The sequence below is a fragment of the Haliotis cracherodii genome, unplaced genomic scaffold (genome assembly GCF_022045235.1).
Source record: "Haliotis cracherodii isolate W230 unplaced genomic scaffold, xgHalCrac1.p SCAF_2, whole genome shotgun sequence".
NCBI classification, from domain to species: Eukaryota; Metazoa; Mollusca; class Gastropoda; order Lepetellida; family Haliotidae; genus Haliotis; species Haliotis cracherodii.
Window position 1 is genome coordinate 49180031 of NW_027266275.1, and position 26092 is coordinate 49206122.

General features: G+C 45.5%; 1 protein-coding gene across 2 annotated transcripts in view; it reads right to left on the reverse strand.

Annotated features, from left to right (window-relative positions):
* LOC139468165 (tuberin-like) overlaps positions 1-26092 on the reverse strand; it is a 179242-nt gene that overhangs the window by 116306 nt on the left and 36844 nt on the right. For both annotated transcript variants that reach the window (XM_071249953.1, XM_071249954.1), the window contains exons 6-9: positions 22653-22717; positions 14098-14230; positions 10343-10397; positions 1148-1273 (exon numbers count right to left, since the gene is read on the reverse strand). In XM_071249953.1, the coding sequence (XP_071106054.1) occupies positions 1148-1273; positions 10343-10397; positions 14098-14230; positions 22653-22717 (379 nt within the window). The remainder of the gene's footprint in view (positions 1-1147; positions 1274-10342; positions 10398-14097; positions 14231-22652; positions 22718-26092) is intronic.

Sequence of the window (26092 nt, forward strand, 5' to 3'; positions counted from 1 at the left end):
TACAACATTGTGTCTGATCCAGCCCTGACTATCCCTTACAACACTGTGTCTGATCCAGCCCTGACTATCCCCTACAACACTGTGTCTGATCAAGCCCTGTCGATCCCCTACAACACTGTGTCTGATCCAGCCCTGTCGATCCCCTACAACACTGTGTCTGATCAAGCCCTGACTATCCCTTACAACACTGTGTCTGATCCAGCCCTGACTATCCCCTACAACACTGTGTCTGATCAAGCCCTGTCGATCCCCTACAACACTGTGTCTGATCCAGCCCTGTCGATCCCCTACAACACTGTGTCTGATCAAGCCCTGTCGATCCCCTACAACACTGTGTCTGATCCAGCCCTGTCGATCCCCTACAACACTGTGTCTGATCCAGCCCTGACTATCCCTTACAACACTGTGTCTGATCCAGCCCTGTCTGTCCTCTATAACATTGTGTCTGATCCAGCCCTGACTATCCCTTACAACACTGTGTTTGATCCAGCCCTGACTATCCTCTACGGCAATGTGTGTCTGACCTAGCTCTGTTTGTCACCTACATCAGTGTGTCTGATCCAGCCCTGTCTGTCTGATCCAGCCCTAACTGTCCCCTACAGCACTGTTTATCGGATCTTGCCTTGTCTGTTACCTACAACATTGTGTCTGACCCAGCCCTGACTGTATTCTACAACACTGTGTGTCTGATCCAGCCCTGACTGTCCTCTACAGCACTGTGTGTCTGATGTTGCCCTGACTGACACCTACAACATTGTGTCTGATCTAGCCCTGTCTGTCCCCTACTGCATTGTGTCTGACCCAGCCCTGACTGTCCTCTACAGCACTGTGTCTGATGTTGCCCTATCTGTCACCTACAACATTGTGTCCGATCCAGCCCTGTCTGACACCTACAGCACTATGTCTCAAATCTTGCCCTGTGTGTTACCTACAGCATTGTGTCTGATCTAGCTCTGTCTGTCCCCTACTGCATTGTGTCTGATCCAGCTGTGTCTGTCCTGTACAACAGTGTGTCTGATCTAACCCTGCATGTCCCCTCCAGCACTGTGTCTGGTCAAGGCCTGTCTATCCTCTCCCTTGTTCCCTCCTGCTGTCCCCGGGATCATGTATTTGGATGCTGCCAACTTGCCAAAAGCGAGGTAGTTACCTCCCAGCTGTCGTCACAGAACTTGGGTTTGTTGACCATGTGGCACAGAGCAGCTACAGAGTGGTAGAGAGCTGAGGTGGGTAGATAGCTGTAGCTGACCACAGAGTCAAGGACAGCCAGACACATCTGAAAATATGTTTTTTTTCAGATTAAAAACGATGTTTTATTGGTCTGTTTTCAGTCGTACAAATGGGTATCTCTCATAACCTCACGTCTAGTCGCACATTTAAAAGGAAGCCAGAAGCTGGAATGTAAACATTAAACTTGTTTCCGTCCGGTTGCGCACGCACCTCCCTATGACATGTCACAAATCTCGAAGAATAAGCCATCAAGCAGGACTGGACTGGATTACTTCCCAGTGGGGATGGCTGGGTGGGAATGTACGACTGAAAACAGACCAATAAAACATCGTTTTTAATCTAAAAAAACCATGTTTTAGTCTGTTTTCAGTCGTACAAATGGGTAGAATTCGACGGAACACTGGAAGGCGGGTCGGTAAAGTAATCAGGAAGTGACCTCTTTCACGTCGAATGTACCAAGTTCCTCACCCCTGTAGTGACAATAGCACATTCAACCAGATGCACGGACGAGACAAGTTGTTAATCACGAACGCACAGCATGGTTAATGCTCTTCAACACACAACTAATTATCGATGCGACAGGACAACTGCACGCGTCAGTTGAACTGCGATCGAAGTGTGGTCGACGTATAGTTTAGTTACAGAGCAACTCGCAGTATACAAGGTAACTAAAACAGCATGGTTAATGCTCTTCAACCCACAAGTAACTATCGATGTGACAGGGCAACTGCACACGTCAGTTGAATTGCGATCGAAGTGTGGTCGGCGTATAATTTAGTTACAGAACAACTCGCCGTAGTACTGCACACAACAAAAAACCATAAGAATGCGTACATTCACCAACAGTTTTTATTGTTACCTGTTATCTGGCACGAAGTGTCGAGCAAAAAGTCCAAAGAGAATAAAGCACAAATTCACTGTCTTTTCTGGGAGATCTTTGAGTCCTTCAACATCTTCTGTTGAGATATCTCTGAGATAATGCGAAGCAAACACTGAAGAAGATCTCCAAAAGCAGCCCTCCAAAATAGCTTACAGCGAACAATTACTGTGGAGTGCTAATGTTGAAGCTATTGCTCGAACTTCGTGCGGATGAGAGGAGGTGGGAGGTCAAAAGTGGAACCAGGAGATTGGGAAACTCCAGGTGGGGGTACAGCCATCTCTGCAGCGGACGAAGTTGAAGACGACCTCAGCGAGTCAGGTCTTGGGCCAATGTCAACAGACCGAGGACTTCCTGCCACTTGTGCACCGACGCCGGGGCATGTGGAAGTCTCGGAACGCTGCTGACAAGCTTGTCCCAACTGTCTTGAGGTACCTTGACCAGATTGACCCCCATCTGGGAGCGTATCCCGATGTACTGTAGATCCAGAGTTGGTACCAAGTCCGACTGTTGAAGGTTGACGATTCACCTGAGGTACTGTAGTAGACTCAGGGTGGTCGCTAACTCTCCTTGAAGGGCTTCTGTGAACTAGTGAGGTTGGAGCAAGTCGTCTAGGTAGAAGGCGCCTGCCGATGGAGACATTCTACGACCGTCTTCATGATCCGTGTGAAAATGCACAGGGCCGTAGAAATTTCAAACGCGAGGGCCGCCCACTGGTAATGAATGCCTTGGTATACAAATCGGAGGTACTTCTGGAACTCGAGATATCATGGAGATACGCGTCCTGAAGGTCTATCGAGACGAGGAAGTCGTTCATTTATATCATCCGACGCAGAGAGCTGAGGGATATCATGGTGAATGTGTCGGGTTGTTGGAGGTATGTTGCGTTGAACTTTTTGAGATTGAAAATAAGCCGCATCTTTGTGGAGTCTTTCTTGGGTACTAGAAAAATGGGCGAGTAGTACCCTGGCGATGTCCCTAGGCGAAGTACTGCCGCCTTTTCCACCAATGAATCGATGGCCTCTGTCAGCCGATCTGTTGGTGGAGTGTGGAATGTCGGGGATGACGTCATCTGAGACCAAGATGGACGTTGCCATCGTTACGCTGATCGAACGTAATCCGACCGACGTCATGGCATGTATTTCCGATACTCTCGCTGCTGTAGCCAGCGAGAGAAGGAAAGCTATTTTCTGAGACCATAAGTTGAACGCGACCTGATCTAGAGGCTCGAAAGTCTGAATAGACAGGTTGCGCAGAACGACATCGATGTCCCAGGCTGGTGGTTGGAATTTACCTGACTGATCTTCAACCATGAAGGCACGTACATTCTTGTCTGTAACGTCGTCGTGGGGCGTTGGACAGGTTGTATGAAGCCGAAATCATGATGTCACGCTCGGCTTCCCTGGAGTACTTGTCCAGAACTTCGTTGGTACGACCGTCAAACAACTGCTGCGATGACCTGCCATGACGATCAGGTAGTTCAGTGCAGTCGATGTAACCATGGCGACGCGCTGTAGTAATCTGGCCCGATACATATCGGGACTAGGCGAGGACGTCCGAGAGGCTGTCGTCACAATCCATGGTCGACGTCGATTGTGGAGGCGTAGATGAAGGAGCTGGTGTACTGGTTGACGGTCCATGGACCCCCGACGCAGTCAAATCCTTCTTGGTCGACGCCGTCGAGGCGAAGACCGCCGCAGTGATCTGGGCTATCAAAGCCGGGTAGATATGAAAGTGAGATGAGGGCGTCGTACTATCAGTATCTTCACTACGAAGCTGAACTCCCAGAAACTCCCTGCGAGAACGTCGCATGTAACCGTGGGACGAAAGCAACGATCACTAACTGTAGAAGTACTATGATCCCCATCGTAGTTATCGTCCGAATCGTACACCCGATGACCACGAGGGCGTTCATCAAGGCACTCGACCTGTCGTCCCGACTTGAACGGGAATGACTTTTGTGTCCACTGTCGTCCCGCATGACGTCCCTATAGTCGTTGGTAGAACGAGATACGGACTGACTGGGGACCGTAGTCCCCTCATGGTCTACGTCACCATCCGGTCCTGTCGTAACTGGGGAGGATGAGTGACGCTCTCGATCAACCGATTGACGAAGATCAGTCGTGCGGGTAGTATCATCAGCAGGCGAACTGTCACGTGTCTTGTCAAAAACAGAAGTTGACTGAGGCGGGTCTTTATCAACTGATTTCTTGGGTGTGTCCGACTCACCACCCCCAGGGCCTGATGTGGAGGGTGCAGAGTCCAAGGATCCACCCGATGACCTTCTGTGCTTGTAGCGCTGGTCAGCAGTCCGCTTCGCCAACGCACGAAGATATAAGTTAAAGTTTATAGAAGACAAGTGCTCACATTCTTTACAAAGTTTATCCCACGAAAACGTTGAAAACCCGTCCTTAATGATGCAGGAAGGACAATACTTGTGAGGGTCTACTTTAGACAGTTTTCTTTGACACGAGGCACCAATGCCCGACATGTTGCCACGTGTATAATCAATCAAGTCAAACAGTGAAACACGTGTTGAACACAAACAATGGATTACTAAGGATTACATTCCAGGAGTCTACAGGGAAGACATATTTATTATTATTATTACTTTATTAGAACAACAACTGTAGACAAGCGATAAGTACTTGTAGAATACAAACAAGCAGTCTACCGCGAAAGACTTCCTCGAGCGACCAGCTCAGAGGCGCGCTGAGAGATTTGTGACATGTCATAGGGAGGTGCGTGCGCAACTGGACGGAAACAAGTTTAATGTTTACATTCCAGCTTCTGGCTTCCTTTTAAACGTGCGACTAGACTTGAGGGTATGAGAGATACCCATTTGTACGACTGAAAACAAACTAAAACATATATGTTTTGTCGATTGGAACTATTTTCTCTGAGCCAACAAATACTCTGGAAGTTGGTTGCTGAGGTTACTTTTCAGGAATTTATCTAAGCATTCTACAGATCTACAAGACAATATAAACATCAATACGCACAAATAAAAAGCACACCAAGTGTACTATGACCATGCAAAACGATAAGTTAGGAAGCATATCTTAGAGCTAAAAAACCTAAATGGATATTGAATACAAGATTGCACACTTTTCAACAGAATAGTACTTATTTGATTAATTTCAATAAATTAGTTTTGCAAAAAATTGTAACTAGAATTATAGGACTTTCCCAAAACTAGTAAAATCCTCCATATTTTTTATATTTGTATACTAATCCTGCATTACTCCTTAATGCTTTAACTGCTTGTTCTTGACAGAGAAAGAGCTTGTAAGAGGTCTTGCTGAGGAAGAAGTTGTTCCAATTGGTTGTGTGGCTAATCCAATAGGTGGGCTACTTCAGACATAATGCAGGATAAGTATACAAACATAAAAAATATCTACAACCTTTTAAACTTATTATGCATTCCACCTTAATGCATCTGCATCAAACAGTACGGCAGAGAGCATAACTTCAGAAATAGCGATGTCTGGCGTTAAGCGAATATTCATGTCGGCAGGGAGGGAGAGAGTCAGGTATGCGGGATATCCGGGTAAAAGACACGAGTAGTAAAAGCAGTAAAAGAATTAAATGGGGTTAAAATCTAATACTGACAAACCAAGCCAAAGCGGCCAGCATGTAACCTCCTACTCTGGGGTGTGCACACCAAAGAGGTCAATGGGATGTCTCTGGAGGCGTCAGTGGTGCCTTGTGGTGGTGACCACCTGAGGGACAAACAACTGCGGACTCCTTCCACGTCTTCAAGGGCAACATCTTGTGGACAGTGGTTGTCAAAGACAGTGTCTGATCACCAGGAGCAGCCTTCCATATCTTGTGAGGGTTGTTGGCCCTCGGAGGATTCAATCCCGCGGCCTCATAGGCCTGAAGGATGAGCGCATGACTTCACAACATTGCAGTGCCTGTACAGGACACAGTAGTCGCTAACGTTCGTCCTCAATCCCAAGAGGCGGGATGGTGAAGGATCTATCTGGCTGTCCTGTCCTTTGCAATGATCCCAGCAATCCCTTAGATGAATGACTCCATGCGCTCTGCGCTCAAATCTGACACGAGTGATGTCTAATGCATATTGTTCACTCACTGTCGCTAGAGCCAAAAGGAAGATGGTCTTTTTGGTGAGGTTGGAAAATGACGCTGAGTGAAGTGGTTCACAAACTGCCCCTCAGCAAAGTCAGGACCACGTTCAGATGCCAGGCAGGGGGTCTGAACTTGGTCTTCTGATCTTCCAGACAGTCTAAGAGCACCTGTAGTTCCGGAGCTGGTCATTTTTCATCTTCCAGAACTGCCAGGACGGAATTAAGGTAAGCCGTGAGAGTACAACCCTTCAGATGGCATTAGATATTCTGCCAAGAGTTGGGGTGATGCAGAGGCAGGATCCTGGTGTTTCTCCTTGCAGAAACTCTCAAAGGAGCGCCACTTGTCATAGAGGCCCCTGGTAGAAGGTCTGTGTGCCAAGGTGATGGCTTTCACAGCCCATGCTGAGTAGCCCTTGGCGCATAAAGCTCTTTGTAAATGGACCAGGCGTGAAGAAGTAACCGGTCTGGTGCCAAGTGTGATAGTCTGCTGTGAGGGTGGATCAGCAGGTTTGGCGAGTTTGATGGGGTTGGTGGAGAACATTACTCTGAGGGCCACGAACCAGCCTCTCGCTGGCCGAGGCTCCAGGTCAATCTGATCTTCTGAAGGACCTTGGAAAGGAGCCCTGGTGGAGGAAAAGCGTACACATTTAGTCCTTCCCAGGGTATGCTGAAGACATTGACTGTCACTGGTGAGGTGAAGGTCCGAACCTGGAAATTCTGGCTGGTGGCAAATAGGTCTATGTTTGGATAGCCGAGGTGTTGACAGACAAGACCGAAGGCATCCGGATGGAGTTTTTGCTCTGTGGGGACAACCCTGCCAGGACTGGACCAGGCAGGAGAGGATGTCCGCAAGAATTTTGCAGCAATCTTGAATGTGTCTGATCAAACTGGATGTCCACTTGATCAATCAGGTGGAATAGCCTGAATGTCTGCCGTAACAGGTATGAGTAGTGAGTCGTTCCTCGTTTGCTGAGGCATCACACCAAGGTGATATTGTCAGTGGATATGGTGATCTGAACGTGTCGAAGCATCTGCTTCCAGTGAGACAGAGCCAGGATGAGCACCTCCAGTTCTATGTTGTTGATATGCCACTGTTGTTGAGTGGTTCACCACACCCTCGGGGCAACCTGAGATGCCGTCTAAGACATTAGACTCCACCGTCTACCATCTGAGATGTCGCCAGATGTGACAGCGAGGAACATTTGGAGAGGGATGAGCTGGAGCTGTCCTCTGGACGTCAGGTACTGCACCTATGTGATGAGACCCAGGAGCGCATGCCATTGGTGGAGAGTGCGGGGTTGTTGCCCTGTGGCGTGGGTGTGTCCTGGTGGTTCAGGATGCAATCGTCTATAAACGTCTTAAACTGGACACTTAAGATGGAGGGAAGTGGCTATTGGCTTCATGAGGCATGCGAATAGCCACAGGGCCAAAGAAATGGGAGGACCGCCCATTGATAGTGGAGTCTCTCTGGAAGAAGCAGAAAAATTTCCTGTAGTTGGGGTGGATAGGTACATGCAAGTACGCGTCCTGGATGTTTGGCTTATCAAGGCATCTTGGGCCTGGATTTTGGATTTAAGTAGCCTGACAATGGACATCGGAAAGTATTGTGGACGCTCTGAGGAGCGCTTGTTGAAAGTCACCAAAGTATCATTAAATATTGGTCGGAGTCCTTTTTGGGGACGAGGAATATCTTTGAATAGAAGCCTGGTGTTAGTGCTAGCGTGTGTACAATCTCTATGGCCTCTTTGGCCAGCAGCTGTTGATGTTGATGTCTTTCAGAGTGAGTTGGTACCGCCTGTGCAGTATGTTTATGACGTATCGTCCCCCAGGATACCAGTAGCGCCCTTATCTCCCACCTACTGGGGTCTCGACGACTGAGGAGTTCCCAGTCATTGGCGTTTGCCATATCAATACTTTGGCTTGTGATCCCTGCTCCCACCACGGGAACGGTCATGGAATGGCTGATGCCTTGCCTTTGGCTTGGCCTCTGCTCTGAAAAGCCATAGAGTCACATCCTCGTTTCGCTTGGAGGGAGTTTCTCTGAGGCTGATATGTGCCCGAGGCTTGGGAGTGTTGGCGTGAGACACATGTGCCAGGGCCTTGAGGGCAGTCTTGTGCATGTGTGGTGGAAACCTGGCCAATGAAGAAGGAAATAGGAGACCTGGGTTTGCGAAGCAGTCCCACTCAGTCAGTGCTAGGTAGCCAAAGCAATGAGTAGTAGTGAGTATGGCTAACGCCGCCACACATAACCTGTATGTGATCAATCTCACGCTGTTGGTATGCCATGACCTTGGTCAGGTGGTCAAGCCAGTAAGGGTTGTCCTCTAACAAATCTTGAAGAATGGCTCTCGAGGTGGAGGCCATGACGGAGAGAGGCTTAATGGAGCACAAGATTTTGGTTTCAATAAAGGCAAGCCGATTGTCTGGGACATGGAAGTGGTAGCGTGGTTTGAACCGGTCATGCGGTGGAGGGTCTCATCTACGATGTGAGCCGTGTCCACGATGTCAAAAGAGTGGATAGGAAAATCCTCCTTGCTATATTTAGGTGCTTTGAAGGAAGGTGTCAATAAGAGCCTGGCAAAGTCCTCATTTAACGCTGTGACCATGTCCTTAATCATGGGGTCAGAGGATATAGATGTGGGATGAGGCCATTTAACATCCTATCTGTTTACGTCTGAGTCAGACAGTCTACCAACCAATCTGGAACCAGGTTGAGGCCAAGGTGAGAATCAATATATTAGCGATGGCGCCATCACAAGATAGGGTGAAGGAGCCCTCTTGGGAGTCCCAAGTAGTACTATGGGATCAATGCCTAGATGGGGAGGATCTACTTCCACTACCCCTTGAGGCAAGAGAGGTCGAGCTGAAGGAGGATGAAGGATGTGTCATAAAGGCGTGTCATAGAGGCGCCACCTAGGCCCACTGGAGGAGCCGTGAACCAGAGGCACCGAGAAGACAAGAGGGGGCTGACAGCGTGGCAGATGCTGTAGCCGTGTATCTAGGCATAGGTTGTTGAAACCTCATGGACTGCATGATGCTTTGGAACCAAGATGCATCCATGTAGGGCATCTGAGGTGGCTGGAGAGGCGCTGAGTACTGTCCGAATCTTGGAGGCGCCTTGAGCATCGGCGCCACTGGCGCTATGGAGACTGCTTCAACGCTGACAGAGAGAAATTAGTGAGCGTCATGCCGGGCATCGCTGTGGATGATGAGGGCGTGAAATTCAACGACGAGAGCGTGGATAACAGCGCCAGTGACGCCTCAACGGTGTCAGGATGAGATTGTAACGGTAGGGGAGGAAGCGATCATCCCTGCCGAAGATACTGACATGGTGGTGAACGCTGGGGGGATTCTGCCTGGATTGGAGGAGGTAACACTAGGTGATGGAATGGTAGGTTCTAATGGGTCGAACATTCTTAATAAAGATAGGCACAGCTTCCGAGTCTGCTGTGTCTGCCTTTTCCTGGACACCTGTAGGTATTTGGAGAAAGCAGTTGGGTAGAGGAGCAGACAATCTTTGCACCTATCAGTCTGGGTGCAGATGGTGGTGCAATTGAGACATACAGGGTGTGGGTCCCACACTGATTTATTCCTGTGACACGGGATACATGATACAATGAGTGTAATAAAAATGCGTTCCCACCTGATTATGTATGCAACAATCATTATCCCCGTCATGTGAGTTTATGAATAACAAGCTGACGCAAGCAACACAAAAAAACATCAGTTTAGCAACAATAATAACAATACATGACCACAAAGTGAAATCAATATGGACAATAGGAACAACAATACGCCTGATAATTACTGTGGTAAATAAAGCATTGATAAATATTTGTCACAAACCGTAGGCACAATAATAAATCACAAGTAGCAAACACTCAAAGGATTCAAGTATCAAATGAGACACAAAAGCAGGTCTTGTCTCTGGGATTGACAACAGTGATGTGCTGCTCAGTGATGTCACTACTGGGAGCTGTGTGATAGGGTTAGCCATACAACCAGTTGGAACAACTTCAGCAAGATCTCTCACAAGCTCTTTCTCTCTGTCAAGAACAAGCAGTAAATGCATTAAGGAGTAAACAACAACACTACACACCACGACATGATGTTAAACATCCCAGACAAAGCCCTGCTCAGTCAGTACCTTTAGATTATACTCTTCATCAAGACGAGTGCTGTTGGGAATCATGCAGGTCTGTCTGGAATCAAAACAAGAGTTACAAATGTAAAGATAGTGAGATATGTTTTGTGAACATGTGGTAAAAACATCAACATTGACCCTTAATGATGCAGTCACATTTTCACTGGGAATGATATATACACCTCGTCATAAATATCGCACCACACATTTTAAAGTAAAAGTAGAAAATATAATTTTTGTTTTTTTAAACTACAAGTACATATTTCATATACTACACCATCTGTGAACATAATATCAAACACACCCTGTTCCACGCTGCACGTGCATGCTTGCGTTGAGCATGCTTGTACCGGGGGTCGGTTTGACTAAAAATGCAGTATGCACATAGCCCCTTTTGGCGTATGTTATGTTGGCAGACACACCTAAAATTTGGTTTTAGGCATAAATTAAGCTTTATTTTGACCAACCAGTGAAATGCCCAAGCTTCCAGTGCCTCATCTCGTGCTATTGGAGCACAACTGAACATTAATCACACTGTCATCAGCAGGATAATACGTAAGCATACTGCTTCCGGTGAAGTGAAGGATGCACCGATGTCTGGACGTCCCAGAAAAAACAATGACAAGGAAGATCGTGCTCTCGTACGCCAAGCCAGACGAAGCCCAAAGTCTACTTGTACACAGCTGCGACATGGATGGCATCCATACAACAGAGTGTCCATCAGCACCATCAGCAGGATTGAGAGCAAGACGACCACTCCTCACAAATCAGCACTGCCATGCCCAAGCACGTGCTCGCTGGAACCTGAGGACATGGAGAAGGATCCACTGGTCCGATGAAAGCAGATTTTTGCTGCATCATACAGAAGGGAGGGCACGAGTTTGGAGGCAGAGAGGCACAGCATATGATCAGAGGAACATTCAAGCTGATGTTCCATTTGGCAGTGGATCCGTCATGGTTCGGGGGTGTTGTTCCTACGATTGTAAACTTGACCTCATCACTGTTCCAGGAACTCTGAATGGACAGAGGTACCAGAACTTGATCTTGGACGGTGCTGTTGTGCCTCATTTCGATTACCATGCTCTTGCCACACGTCCAGTCTTCATGGACGATAATGCCAGACCTCATAGTGCTCGAGCTGTTGTTCAGCATCTCCAACACAACACCATTGAGACACTACCCTGGCCTGCCAGAAGTCCAGACATTAATCCTATTGAGAATTTGTAGGACATTTTGGGACGTAGGGTGAGAGCAAGGGATCCTCCAGTTCAGAACATACAGGAATTGACCCATGCATTGCATGAGATACTGAGTTAGCCAGTCATTGTGGACCTTATTAGTGTGTTCGACATTAATGAAATGTGAACTGTGTTGTGTGTCTGTTGTAACGACTCCGGCAGGAGTGACAGTCAAGACTAATGCAGATGCTCCAGTGGACAGGGTATAAGATTCGGGGAGGATAATTAATCTTCATCACTAGCTGTGGAAGTACCACACCGCCAAATAGGTGAAGACCAGGAACATTTTCGACAGGGACATTTCAGATGTAGTGACTAGCATAGACAGTTTACCGATTCCGACTAAGCTGCTTCGTAGCATTGATATAAATGCTTGAAGAGCTCTGATGGGGCAGAGTGTCAGTTCCTGCTAATCATCGGATCTGATGATCAGATCCCATGAAACATCTGCTTTTGATCTTCCAAGGAGGCAGAGTTCAGGGATGGTCGAAACTTAAGTGTCCCAGTGGATAGCTATGACTGCCAAAAATGTGGCAATAGTACCAGCCTTAAGTTAATAAGGAGTGCTAGATAGTTGAGGAAATCAGCAATCTGTGGAGGCGTTGGAGACAGTGCAGGGGAGAGCTTGTGGTATCTCAGTATTTCCCCAACTAAGGCCACTTATCATTATGATAAGCAAGAGTGATTGCCCAGGCAACATGAGCTGTCTAACCCTTAGACCTAGATATCTGCATACGATCCAGATGTGCAGATAGAGCATATCTTTTGAGTGTAAGGTGATGGTGGAGTGTAAGGTGAAGGTGGAGGGGAGATGAATGTGATACGCTTGAACTGTGATCTGGAACGTGTCATGAGTTGGAAGAGGCGGAATACTTGTTGAAGCAGAGATGGCGACCTCGTGGTACCCTGGCTGTTGATCTGCCATACTGCTGTTGTGTTGTCTGTCTTGATCATGAGGCACAAATTCTGAAGGAGCAACCTCAAGTGAGTTATCCCCAGAATAACGTCCTCAAACTCATAATTGTTGATGTGCCACTAGCAGTGGTCATCTGACGGAATCAAGTTGCACTTTGCCTAGTTGACTGGACAACCTAGGCGGTGAAGAACGCGGTGAAGAAGGCGAGGAGTGAAGGACAGCTGCTGTAGAAGTACATTCTGCTGGAAGTGGGATTGTAAACAATATTCCAGATACACTTCGAATCTGACACCGGCTTCGAGATTCTGGCGAAAAATATGGGGTGGTGGAAATTCCAAATGGAAATAATCAGACAATCCTGGTGGTTGACTGAGAACATGTTGAAATGCACTCATGCAGACTTATGTTGAGCCCTTCTTTGGCACTTCAAATATCAGTGAATAGAAGCCAGGGATGATGGTGGACAGGTCCATGACTTGAATGGCATTCTTATTGATCAGAATCTCTTTGGCTTCTCAGTGAATCAGCAGAACGGCAGGTGGATAACAGTTGATGAGTGGTGACGATGTCAGACTGTTATGAGCAGCCGATCAGGTCTGATGTGTTGATGTCTGTTATGACTCACCAGTGACTTACTGCACAAGGTCTGATGTGTTGATGTCTGTGATGACCCACTAGAGAGTGCACAAGGTCTGATGTGTTGATGTCTGTTATGACTCACCAGTGACTTACTGCACAAGGTCTGATGTGTTGATGTCTGTGATGACCCACTAGAGAGTGCACAAGGTCTGATGTGTTGATGTCTGTGATGACCCACTAGAGACTTACTGCACAAGGTCTAATGTGTTGATGTCTGTGATGACCCACTGGTGACTTAATGCACAAGGTCTAATGTGTTGATGTCTGTGATGACCCACTAGAGACTGCTTAAGGTCTAATGTGTTGATGTCTGTGATGACCCACTAGTGACTTACTGCACAAGGTCTGATGTGTTGATGTCTGTGATGACCCACTAGAGACCTACTGCACAAGGTCTAATGTGTTGATGTCTGTGATGACCCACTAGAGATTGCTTAAGGTCTAATGTGTTGATGTCTGTGATGACCCACTAGAAACTTACTGCACAAGGTCTGATGTGTTGATGTCTGTGATGACCCACTAGTGATGTACTGCACAAGATCTAATGTGTTGATGAATGTTACGACCCACTAGTGACTTACTGCACAAGGTCTGATGTGTTGATGTCTGTGATGACCCACTAGAGAGTGCACAAGGTCTGATGTGTTGATGTCTGTTATGACCCACTAGAGACTTACTGCACAAGGTCTAATGTGTTGATGTCTGTGATGACCCACTAGAGAGTGCACAAGGTCTGATGTGTTGATGTCTGTGATGACCCACTAGAGAGTGCACAAGGTCTAATGTGTTGATGTCTGTGATGACCCACTAGCGACTGCACAAGGTCTAATGTGTTGATGTCTGTGATGACCCACTAGAAACTTACTGCACAAGGTCTGATGTGTTGATGTCTGTGATGACCCACTAGAGACTTACTGCACAAGGTCTGATGTGTTGATGTCTGTGATGACCCACTAAAGACTTACTGCACAAGGCCGGCCACTTCATCCTCATACAAGTAGGCTGCATTGTATTTGATGACGTTGATAAGCAGAGACAGGAAGTTGCTGATGTAACCAGCTGATATCACCTCCGACATCCACTTCAACAGGAAAGGACCTGCAAGTATATAATTGTGCTACAAATAATACTACCAATATGACAAATAAAGTCACAATGATTCAGATCAACTTAGTTTGGGTTTGTGCCTGATTGGGTGTTGAAAAGTTGTTCCAAACAGAAGAGGCGGCACCCTTGTATCGGGTATCAGGGTATCGTCGGCGTCGGTGTCAACATCTACAACCATTCCTGTCATCAGGAAACGAGAGTCAATGCAAAAAGGAAAACCTGAATAGGTGACAGAAATAGACTGATGCAGGTAGCCAAAAACTAGAACTGACTTAAAAGCGAATGCGGAATGCAGTAGTGCCCTCTAGTATTGGGTGATTAACACCAGAGAGGAGGACAGGGCCCGCTCAGGGTATCAGAGAATCAATGGTGTTCGGGATTGGTGACCTGTTGGGCTACAACCAGGGGATCAAAACTGTGAACACCGATATCTTCCAAGGGCTACATCACAGAGGTAGTGGCTGACAAAGATGCTGTCAGATTGCCAATAATGGCCTTCCATCAATCCAGCAGCTTTATAAAGTTTGGAGGATGACCGACCGGAGCCACAAGGAAATATAATTGTAACGGAATGGCCAAAGACTGGTTGATAATTACTTGTGGACAAATAACTGCCAGAGGCGGAAATGCATATGCGGATAAACCTCCCCAGGGAACGCTGAGAGCGTTGACTGCCATATCTGACTGATCCGGCACCAGTGAGATGTCCGGCCTGGACAGAGCATGTGCCAAAACATGCCATGGTAGGCCATGGTAGATGAGGTTGTCTACAAGACTGCAAAGTCAACAACAGGGGTATCCGATTGTCCTGTCGGGACGATATGTGGAAAAGTGTGTTCACCTGCGAACCAATATCAAACCCCATGTAGACGAAATATACCCGCTCCAAAAGCGATCACCAAGGCATCGACTTAACCAGTAAGTTGGAAGTCAAAGCAATGTCCATAAGGTTAGGTGAAAATCTGGAAAAGTGTGGTTCTGGAAAGTTGCACTGTACTGCACAAAGTAATGTGATCATTTCAATCCCTTGAGTGTTGTATAAGGGCTCACATTTTTATTTTGAGATGACGATGAAGGAAGACAACATGATACTTGGCATGTAGGAAACAGGGATTGATGGAACAGTTGTGGGAAGTGAGTGAGTGAGTTGGGATTAACGCCGCTTTTAACAGTATTCCAGTTATATTCCGGCATGTCAGCTTAATGGGGGAGGAAAGCCCGAAGTGATGCAGGTCTCAGACATTTACCATTTTGGTGAAACCCACGAGCACGGGTATGGTGCTGACAAACCTAGAAACATAATCGGGGCAAACTGGGATTCGAACCCACGATCATAGGTTCCTGGCGCGCCCAAGGGACCGTCACACATCTCTGCACAGTGAATCGCGGCGCCTTAGACGACCGGGCCACCCGTGCCCCCCAGTCGTGGAAAGAATAAGAAAATTGACACTGTATCTGGTAGCCAAGGCTGAAAATATAAAAATGTTGTTATCTAAAAGATCATACCATACAAAGTAAGGCAATCTTTTCCATCCCTTGAACGCCGTATAAGCGCTACCGTTCATATAGCGAGGGAGCGATGAAACGTGGTGCCTCGCAACTGCCGTATTGGTAGCAGAGGACTACCGTTTCTATCCACTTCACATGGATGTAAAACAACAGGCATCTGGTTGAGTGGTTGTGGTAAGTATGCTAACCAATCTCTAGAAATATGTTGCACTGCTCCCAATAGGTCAGTAGACCTAATTCGGGTCGCATTGTTTACAGTCGGAGTACTCGACATGTGACATGTAAATGAACCTGTGCAGTAGCAGAGAAAAACACATTGTAGATGGAAATGAGGTGCAATCTCCACACACAGACAATTCCGAATGAGTTCTGCAAAAATTGAGGGACCAACGGGAGTGCCATGGAAAAAACAGGACCGTCATGGAAGAGCCTCTTTGAGGAACGCTGGCTCTTAGGCAGGGTAGAGGAGCGTTGGTGCTGGCGATGTCAACAAAGACAGTGGATGTCGTCGTCGAATGGCAAGGCCGGTGTAGAGCAAATATGAACACCGTGATATGAGAGACTCCTTGTCCTGACCAGTCAACGATTATCCCGAGAAGTGGGTACCCGTAGCCTTTGACCATGGGGTCAAACAGGCTAAATGAGCGTGAACAGTGAAAATCTGCAAGTTCTGATACAGACACTGTCCACCAGAAGCCATGTTCCGCAGGGAAACCCAGCATCAGCATCGGATCGTAGGAGGCTTTGAAGAAACAGCTTCAACAAACATGTGGGCTTCTTCAGCTTCATCCAAGGAGTGAACCTGCAGGTCATCTCTCCTAATGCATGGCGCTTTGAATTATAGGGTTAAGAAGAATGTCGCGAAACAAAACTTAGTCCTGACAACCAGTTGGCAAGTTGAATCACTGGTTTGAAAAGATTCCTCCGAAGAGGTTGAAAGATAGTCACGATCCCAACGATGTACAGGAGAGAAGCTACAGGAGCGGCGACGATAAAAAAGACCTGGTTTCACCTTGACGCTCCATCGTGACGATCTAGACTGATGAGAGTCGAAGGAGGTGCCAGTGCCATCGCCGCCATTGTAGCTGTGGAAGCCAAGGTCCGGTGATGATGAAGTAGAGTAGAGGATGGGAGGTGCCTGAGGGACTGAAGCTAAGATACCTAGATGCTGTTGGAAGAAAAACCAAGGTGCCGACGGCGCCGCCTTTCTTGAGCGCTAGTGGTGCTGCTTTTGTTGATGTAGATAGCAGGGCATCACCGGAGGAGGGAACGATGTTGTCGATAAAGGTCACGGCAAGGGTGGCATAGAAGAAGCAAAAGGGAGTTGTAAGCCATATCATTGTGTTGACAAGCAAGTTGAGTGAGATGTGTCCTCGATACTTGTATGTGTTGAAGGAGCACAGCGACAAACGACTGCAATATTGGCACTGCGCTGTGAAAGTACAGGGCGTCGTACAATCAACGCAGAAGGGGAGGGCCCCCGACCAGATTTGTTCCCGCAGCAGCAAGTGTGGCAAGACATAAAGTCTGGAATTTAAGCCAAAACATAATGATGTGGCAAAACCACAACGGGAAGCACAATGTAACTCAAAACTCTATATTTTATTTAAGTTTATGAGAGCAAATAATTATGCTAAAAGGTAGTCATAAATTAAAGCTTTTAAACACGCCAACACAAAATAAACAAGCGTATAGTCGACGAAGTCATCTATATCCCCCGCCCATTTTAACATGTTATGGTGCCAAACCAGGTAACTGTCCCAACATTTCTCTTAGCCCATGTCAAAATAGCTGCAATGGAAATTCTAAAATAACCATTCCAAAACTAGTTAATATCAAATGGCACCAGTTCAGTATGTGCTCTATATATAGACATGCAATGTTTGCCCATTGAAATATTTAACAGTTTATTTGTTATACTCCATAAGTGAACCCACCCCATATTAAAAACTTAAATCCAACTTGTTGCCATGGAAGCGTAAAAAATAAAAATGTCTAAAATTCTTAAATAGCATAAGGCACCAGTTCAGTATGTGTCTGGTAAACATGCAAAGTTTTGTTAGAAAGTATTGAATGGGTTTTGAGTTACGCTCCGGAAACAAACTCTACCCTTATAGAACCTAAGTCCAACTTGTTGCCATGGAAATGTAAATAATAAAAATTTCTAAAATTCCTAAATAGCAAAAGGCACCAGTTCAGCATGATTCTGATAGGCATTCAAAGTTTCGGAGAGAAATATTTAACTGTTTTTGAGTTATGCTCCGGAAACGATTTTCGGACGCACTGACGCATGGACTCACAGACGGATGTATGGACGGAGCCCAATTCAATATATGTAGTGTATTACCCAAACAAAATAAAGAATTCAAAATGCAATACACGAAAGTACTGAAAGCCACGTGGTGAATCGCAAAAATGGCAGGAACAACAATATGCCCGTAAATTACTGTGACTACAAATTACGAATGGGAAGACCCCAAAGGTAGCACACCATAAACAGGTAACAATATAGCAGCATACGCTGAATGCAGAAACATGCACAGTATAGAAACAATAAGCTTTAATTTCCACAGGAGATACAAAGTATGTCCGTCCGTGGAGGTGATAAAGCAGTTATGTGTTTTGATGTGAAGTCATGAGTTCCAGGTCATGCGCTGACTGTGTGAGGGTTCTGCCTCTACTGGTTGGAACAACTTTTCTTCAGCAGCTGGATCTTACACAGTTCATCTCTCTGTCAGAAAACAGCAGTAATTGCATTAAGGAGTAATGCAGGCTCCTTAATGCAGGATAAGTTAAAAAATTCATTATCTTTGAAAACATGGGCATAAGCTCACATGCCACGCAAACATGGGGGTTGGTTCAGAACACATAACATATTTCTTTGTGTATGACCTTGTGAATGACTTTCACCTTCAATATCATTTGCAAGTATTTTCAAGAACAGTCCAAAGAGCTATGTGGCTTATTAACAAAATATGCCCCAAAGTTGAATTCAGTGTAATAATGAAAACATAGCATATGCTACTTGCTGAAAGTAGGCCACTGTGACTTGTCACCTGTCATCACTGTCATAGGTAAGTATCCACATAACAGGGATATTATGGTAGAGCATTCGCCTAGAGAGAGAAAGGTCGAGGCTCCATCTCCTGCCACGTCATACCAAAAGACGTTAAAAGATGGTACTTGTAGTTACCCTGCCTGGCCTGTGGCATTATGGGGCTAAAACAAGGACTGGTCGGTTCGGAGTCAGTATACTGTGTTTTAATGGGGTATTCATGTTAAACTGTGCCATGGTATCTCAGGGGGCTTGCACTATAAAATCTGCATCAGACAATGCGGCCTAATATTCAATTTGTCTACTGTTTAAAATGCCAAATGACTACCTTGAAAATATCTTGTGGCGACTACATTCTATTGGTACAATATTATGAAGACACAAAACAAGTAAAATCCTAGATATTTTTTATATTTGTATACTTATCCTGCATGACTCCTTAATGCATATTACTGCTTATTTTTGACAGAGAAAAGAGCTGTGTGAGGGTCTTAGCTTGAAGAAGTTGTTCCAACTAGATGAGAGGCCAACCCTGTCACACAGCTCCCACGTGACCAAAGGAATTGACGTCAAGGATCATCACATTACTCTGTAGTCCGAAACATCGGAAGGTAACGGGGGGAGGTAGCTCTGTGATGGGCGGGTCCCTTTAGACGCAGTAATGAAGGATAAGTATACAAACATAAAAAATATCTAGGATTTTGCTAGATTTTTTACTTATCCTGCATTACTCCTGAATGCATCTTTATTGGACAGAACCGGAGGCGGGCATACGTTCAGGTGTGGACTTTCATCTTTTATTTCCAGACTCTGTTCCCTAGCCAATCCTTGGCTGTGTGGTCGGCTTCGGGTGACCACTCCATGTATGGGAACCTCCAATTCCCTCAGCCCGTCCTTGGCTGTGTGGTCAACTTCGGGTGACCACTCCATGTATGGGAAACTCCGATTCCCCCAGCCCGTCTTCGGCTGTGTGGTCGGCATAAGGTGACCACTCCATGTATGGGAAACTCCGATTCCCTCAGCCCGGCTGTATGGTCTGCCTGGATGACCATTACATGGAAGGGAAGAGGCAGGTATGCGTTGTATCCTGGTACTGCACAGCCTGACAATAACTCTCGGTTAGGTTGAGACTGGAGTACCAAGCAGTATGCAAGTGGGCATGAACCTTCTAGTCCAGGGCATACGCCAGGGGAGGTCGAAAGGCCGGGGCTCTGGACTTGGCGAGGTCAGTGACGTGTAGTAGTAGTGACCTGCTGGGCCACTACTAACGGACCAAAGCTGTGCGTGCCTTGTACATCCTCCAATGCGACATCTCGCATATGGTGACTGGCGACGAATGTGTTTGATCGCCAGAACACCTCTCCCTGATGGCAAGTAGAGCTTCAATCGTCTGATAAAGCAACAGAGCGCTCTCACCGGAAAAAAACGGAGCTCTAGTTCATCTTCCGCGCCTACAAGTGGAGATAGGGGAGGGATGAGGAACGATCTATCTGGCTGTCATGGGAATTGATTCTTGGCGAAGCAGTCCCAGCACAGTCCAAGATGCACGGTTCTGTGTGCTCCATGCTCAAAACGGACGTGTGTGACGTAAAAGGCGTGTAGATCACTGACATGGGCTGCTGTGGCGAGCGCCAGTAGGAGACCATGTTTTCATCAGATTGTAGGATGACGTCGCTTCGAGTGGCCCGAAGAGCACGTCTCTCAGCGAAGTGTGAATGACATTCAAGCCCCAAGCTCGTGTACGAGATTTCGCCTTTTGGTCTTCCAGCCTGAATGAACGGAGCAGAGCCTGTAGTTCTGGGATTTACGTCATGCACCGATCATCCGCAATTGCCAGGACTGAGTTGAGCGCCACAAGGTAGGTCATGATGGTACTGCCCTTGAGCTTATGATTGTGATGCAGATGGAGCATGAACTCGGCCTTGAGGCGATGCAGATGCAGATATGGGGTCTTGATGCTTGCCCCTACAAAAGCTCTCTTGGGATTGCCACCAGTCAACATAGAGGCTCCTGGTGGTTGGGCGATGTGCCATCGTGATGGCCCTAGCCGCTCTGGCCGAGTAGCCTTTGGTGTTCAGTGCTCCCTGTAAATGGATCAGACGTGAAGACATAGCTTGTCTGGTCCTGGGTGTGGCTGTCTGCTGTGAGGGTGGATCAGCAGATTTGGCCAGTCTGGAAGTGGCAGTGGGTTGGCTTCGGACAGCCCTCTGCGGTTGACAAACCAAGCCCTCGCTGGCCACCAGGGCGAGACCAAAGTCAGATAGAAGTTTTGTGTCGATCTGCTCTTCTGGACGACAAACAAGAGCGAAGGCGTCTGGGTGAAGCTTCCACTCTGTGGGAGCGAGTTTGCCTGGTCGATATAGAGCATCCGCTAGGATGTTTCGGCAGCCCGGAATGTGTTGAACCTGGAACTGAATCCCAAGATGATCCACTAGGTGAAACAATCGGAACGTCTTTTGAAGGAGCGAGGTCGAATGAGTCGTTCCTTGGTTCCGAAGGCACCATACGACGGTTATGTTGTCCGTCGAGATGGAGAGCCGGGCATGTCTGAGGGCCTGCATCCAGTGAGTGATGGCCAAGATAAGTGCTCTCTGTGTCCATCAATCATTTACTGTATAAACTTTGATGTTAATAAGTATATATACCTATGTTGTTTAGCAATATCCATCACTTGCTTGATAAAGGTGTTAGGATCTACACCGAAACGTTGCACTAATTGTAATAAAGAAGTTGTTCATCCATTGAACTCGTCTTACTTCATCACTCCAACTTCTAAATGCCACTGAAAGAAGTTAGGCGCAGAGAGGTCGTAAGCCCTGTCAAGGAGATGCTGCTTGTAATGATCTGGGAGGACGATGGAACATCTGAACTGGGCGCAGTTGGAGCCTTCCTCTGTAGGTCAAGTCCTGCGCTGAGGTTAGGAGGCCCAGGAGGACTTGTCATTGGCGCAGAGTGCGTGGTAGGTGGAGAGCTGGAGACAGGTGCGCCTGCATGCGCTCCCACGGTCTCTGGGTACAGAGAAGAGATCGAGGTCCGTCTGTGTATGCCTCGAACTGAATGTCCCGGAGATGGAGGTATGGGGCTATCGGCTTGGTAAGCCGTGTGAGAGGCCACGGTGACGAAGAAAATCCAAATGGGGGAACTGCCCATTGGTAATGGACTCGGTAGTCGGGATGTATAGGTACATGTCGATAGGCATCCTCCATATCCAGGCTGATGAATACATCCTGTGCCAGGATCCAGGATCGCAGCAGCCTGAGGTGGTCATCCCGAAATAAGGTGGACACGCCAGGTAGCGTTTGTTGAAAGCGGCGAGGTTGTGGATCGTCCTGTGTTTGAGTCCTTTTGGGGACAAGGGAGACAGGTGAATAGAACCCCGGTGTTACGGCTGGGGCATGTATAACCTCTATCGCTTTCTTGTCCAGCAGCGCTGAGATGTACTGGCTTAGTACTGACTTGGTAGCTGCTGTTGAATTAGTACATAGCTTAGTAATATAATAGTTATTTGATTAAAAATAATTTTAAATGCTTTTGGCTACCTACAAAATTGGCTTGAGCTCTTAATTTTACCACTGGCTACCTGGGAAAAAATACTTGTAGACATATGGCTACTTGGTAAAAATGTAAACTTTGAGACCTGCTGGAACATGGCTAAAAGCGGCGTAAAACCATACTCACTCACTCACTCACTCTGGTTTCAGAGGTTGTGAAAGCTTATGATGGACAAATGGCATGAAATAAGCTCACATGCAACGTTGATTCAGATGAGCAAAAAGGTCAGCTACAATATTATAAGTGCATTGTATATGCAAACACTACAGTTACAGTATTAACCAATGACCAACCTACCCGTTTCATCTTCAAAATCATGCAGGCTCTTGCCATTTTCACTTAGAACCCTGAAGAGATCCAGCCTAGAGAATGAAAGAAACATAAGACAGATTGATGGTACTTCAAGAAAAAGAGTTTCAATAACTGACTTACTCTTTACACATCAAACCAAATTGACATATGCGCTCAAATGATCTGCCACTCATTTAGTTTAAACAGAATGTACTGAAACAGGGACCAGACTGAACTGACATATTCACCAGAATGAATTGAAATACTGTAAATTATAAAAAATAATGCATCACCAAATTAATGCAAGTGTCAACACCAGTCTCAATGGGTAATGAAATTAATGCAAGTAGTACTGCCTTTGAACCATAAAAACTCCTCAGTTAATGTTAACACCAAGACCGTTAACATTCCAGAGATGTCGAAGGACTATATGGTTTCCACTTACGTTGTAATATACACGATATATGTTTTGTGTCTGCCCACGTACAGTGAATCTGACTTTCCAATATACTCCAATGTGTCTAGACAAAAATATGTCACTTTATTAATGCGAGCAAGGGACACTCACATTTTCTGAATTGATTTCATGTTCACATTAATTTCACAATTCTTAGTATTCAACATACTGAAATGACACATTGTCCTGACTGAACTCACATATTCACAAGACTGAACTGAACTGAGATGTATTTACATAAGCTAGTTTTCTTTGACAAAATTACATATTCACCAACCAGAAATGACTGAACTGACATATTCAATCGGCTGGACTGACGTATTCACCAGACAAAAATGACATTCATCTGACTGAACTAACATATTCACCCACCAGAAATGACATATTCACCAAACTGATATATTCACCACTTAATGGGGCACTGATCTCTGACAGTTCACTGGGACTGGTTGTTGTCTTTGTTTTTGTTTTTTCCCCATGGATCCCCGGATGGTATCCCAGAAAACACATATACAGGTTCTACTACACCAAATCAGAACCAGTTGTGACAGTGTGGTTATTGTAGGGAGCCTTCAGTGCAGATCGAGGGATATCTGCAGGCTGTGATTGGATGATATTGTGTAAAAAATTTTATCTTTTAAATGTACATCCATCCAGTTATTAAAACGTGTTTTTTTCTATATTTAGTACTGTCTTTTTCAACATGATGACTTATGCTGAATGTGACCACAGCTATTTTCAAGTAGGTGACATTTGGTGATAAACTGGGGGTGGTGTGTTTAGCTTCCTGTACTTGGAAAAGGAGCTGGCTGAGGTAGGCATTTTTTTTGTTTTAATTGCTGCTCTAAGGCCGAACTGTGCACACATGTACAGGTAATAGCTGTTAAACGGTTAATTATTTATTTAAAAGATATAATGTTACTATAGAAGTCTATGGGGAAAACATTTGGTTGTGTGTAACCTAAACACTTACTTTTGACAAATCCACTGTGCATGATAAGAGTGATTAATCAATCAATGATCCTTTGATGGATGCTTTTTTGTAATTCAACTGATCATTCTTCTCTAGCTGCGCTGACACATACATATTACATAACATATATTTCCCAATTTCAGACCTGGATTTAGACTGAATAAGTACCCCTGACAGGAGAAATGCCAAATGGGAACCTTTGTCAAATAATCTGAGTGTTGCTACCATTTATTATACCTGTAATTAAGTGATTATTATCCATGCAATCCAAAATCCGTAAATGCTTTCACTGCAGGGATACTTTTATTTATTAAACTGTAACCATCCAGGGTATTTCTAAATAAAAACATCCGAAGAGCTTCCACCTTTCTTTTTGTCTGCTTGTTTTGGTTAAAGAAATGAATTAATAAGCGCCCTTTGTTACTTCAAAATCTTAAGAGAGTATCTTCAGAAATGTGTATAGATATTGCCTCAAAGCTTGTCATGCTAAGTTGCAGTGGGCAGTGTCAGATAGCTGGAAAGAAGCCAGAGATTAGTGCCCCTATAACTGACACATTCCCCAGACAAAAAGACATATTCACCTGACTGATTTGATGTATTCACCAGACTGAACTGACATATTTACCAGACTGAACTGACAAAAAGAGTTCTTTAAACTGTGTGACAATCAAACATCGATCCGCATTGTATATTTAATTCCCGGGGTATTTATCTGAGCAGAAATTCTGTGTGTTGTTTGTAGGATACACACATGCATAAGAAAGGAGGAGAAAATCTTTTTCAAATGAAAGTAATCCCTCTCTGTATGGCGGGGATGCCTTATGTGACAATGATTCTATTGTTTTGTTATTTCCTAACTGTTCCTCAGTGATTTTGTAACTTACTTCTAAATTTGTACACTTCTAGTTAAGGCTAAAATTTTGCACTTTGGGTTAAAAGCACCAGACTTGGCACACTCATACATTGAACCATTCCGAACATTTTTGGATATGGATCCACCTCAGCAGCGTCCCCTGGTGGTAGAAAATCCAAGATGGCCGCCAACATGGCTGAACTCTCTAATGGTATCAATATATCATACTTATTTGATCCATTTATACATATATCCACACTAATGCATGCAGAATGAATTGCAGCAGAGCTGTATGTAATTCAAATATAGTTTGCAGCGCCCCCTGGTGGTAGAAATTCCAAGAAGGACGCAAACATGGCTGAAATCTCTAATGATATCAATCAATACTCAACACATCATAGTTATCTGGCCAATTCATACAAATTATCATTGTAATGTATTTAGGAGTAATCACAACAATCCTGTATATAATTCAAACCTAGTATGCAGCACCCCCTGGTGGTGATGACAGTCCAAGATGGCCGTCGACATGGTTGAAATCTCTAATGACTTTAGTCTATACTCATTTATCATAATTATCTGGTCAATACATTCAATTTATCACAATATCTTTTTCAGGATCAATGGCAACAATGCTTTATATAATTCAAATCTGGTATGCAGCGCCCCCTGGTGATGACGAAAATCCAAGATGGCCTCCAATATGTTTTAGTTTTCAGAAAGTGTCTATTTCTACAGCAGATATAGATATCATTTGAGATCTTTGGACTAAGGATAAGTTGATAGGTTTTGATATGATGAAACATTTTGAAGTGACATTATATCAATTAATATGCATGATCTATTCTCAACATATTATTTTATAAATTGTCTACTGAGAAATGTTCCACCTAGTTTACATCAGATCACCCCAAAACCACTCATCTGGGAATGGATTCATATCTTAAAAACAGGAATGTATGTAAAAGTATTAATGACATTTTTGCCATGAACCATTTGACATTAACTTGCTTCCTACTTAAGTAGGACCAGGAATATCAGTTCAATGTATGTGTTTACGGTTCCATAATTCACTTACAGTGAACACTTTCCTTCAAAGTATCACATAGCACTGTACTCAAAACAGGCAGTGTGACGTTTACAAAGGCTTGCAATATTTCTTA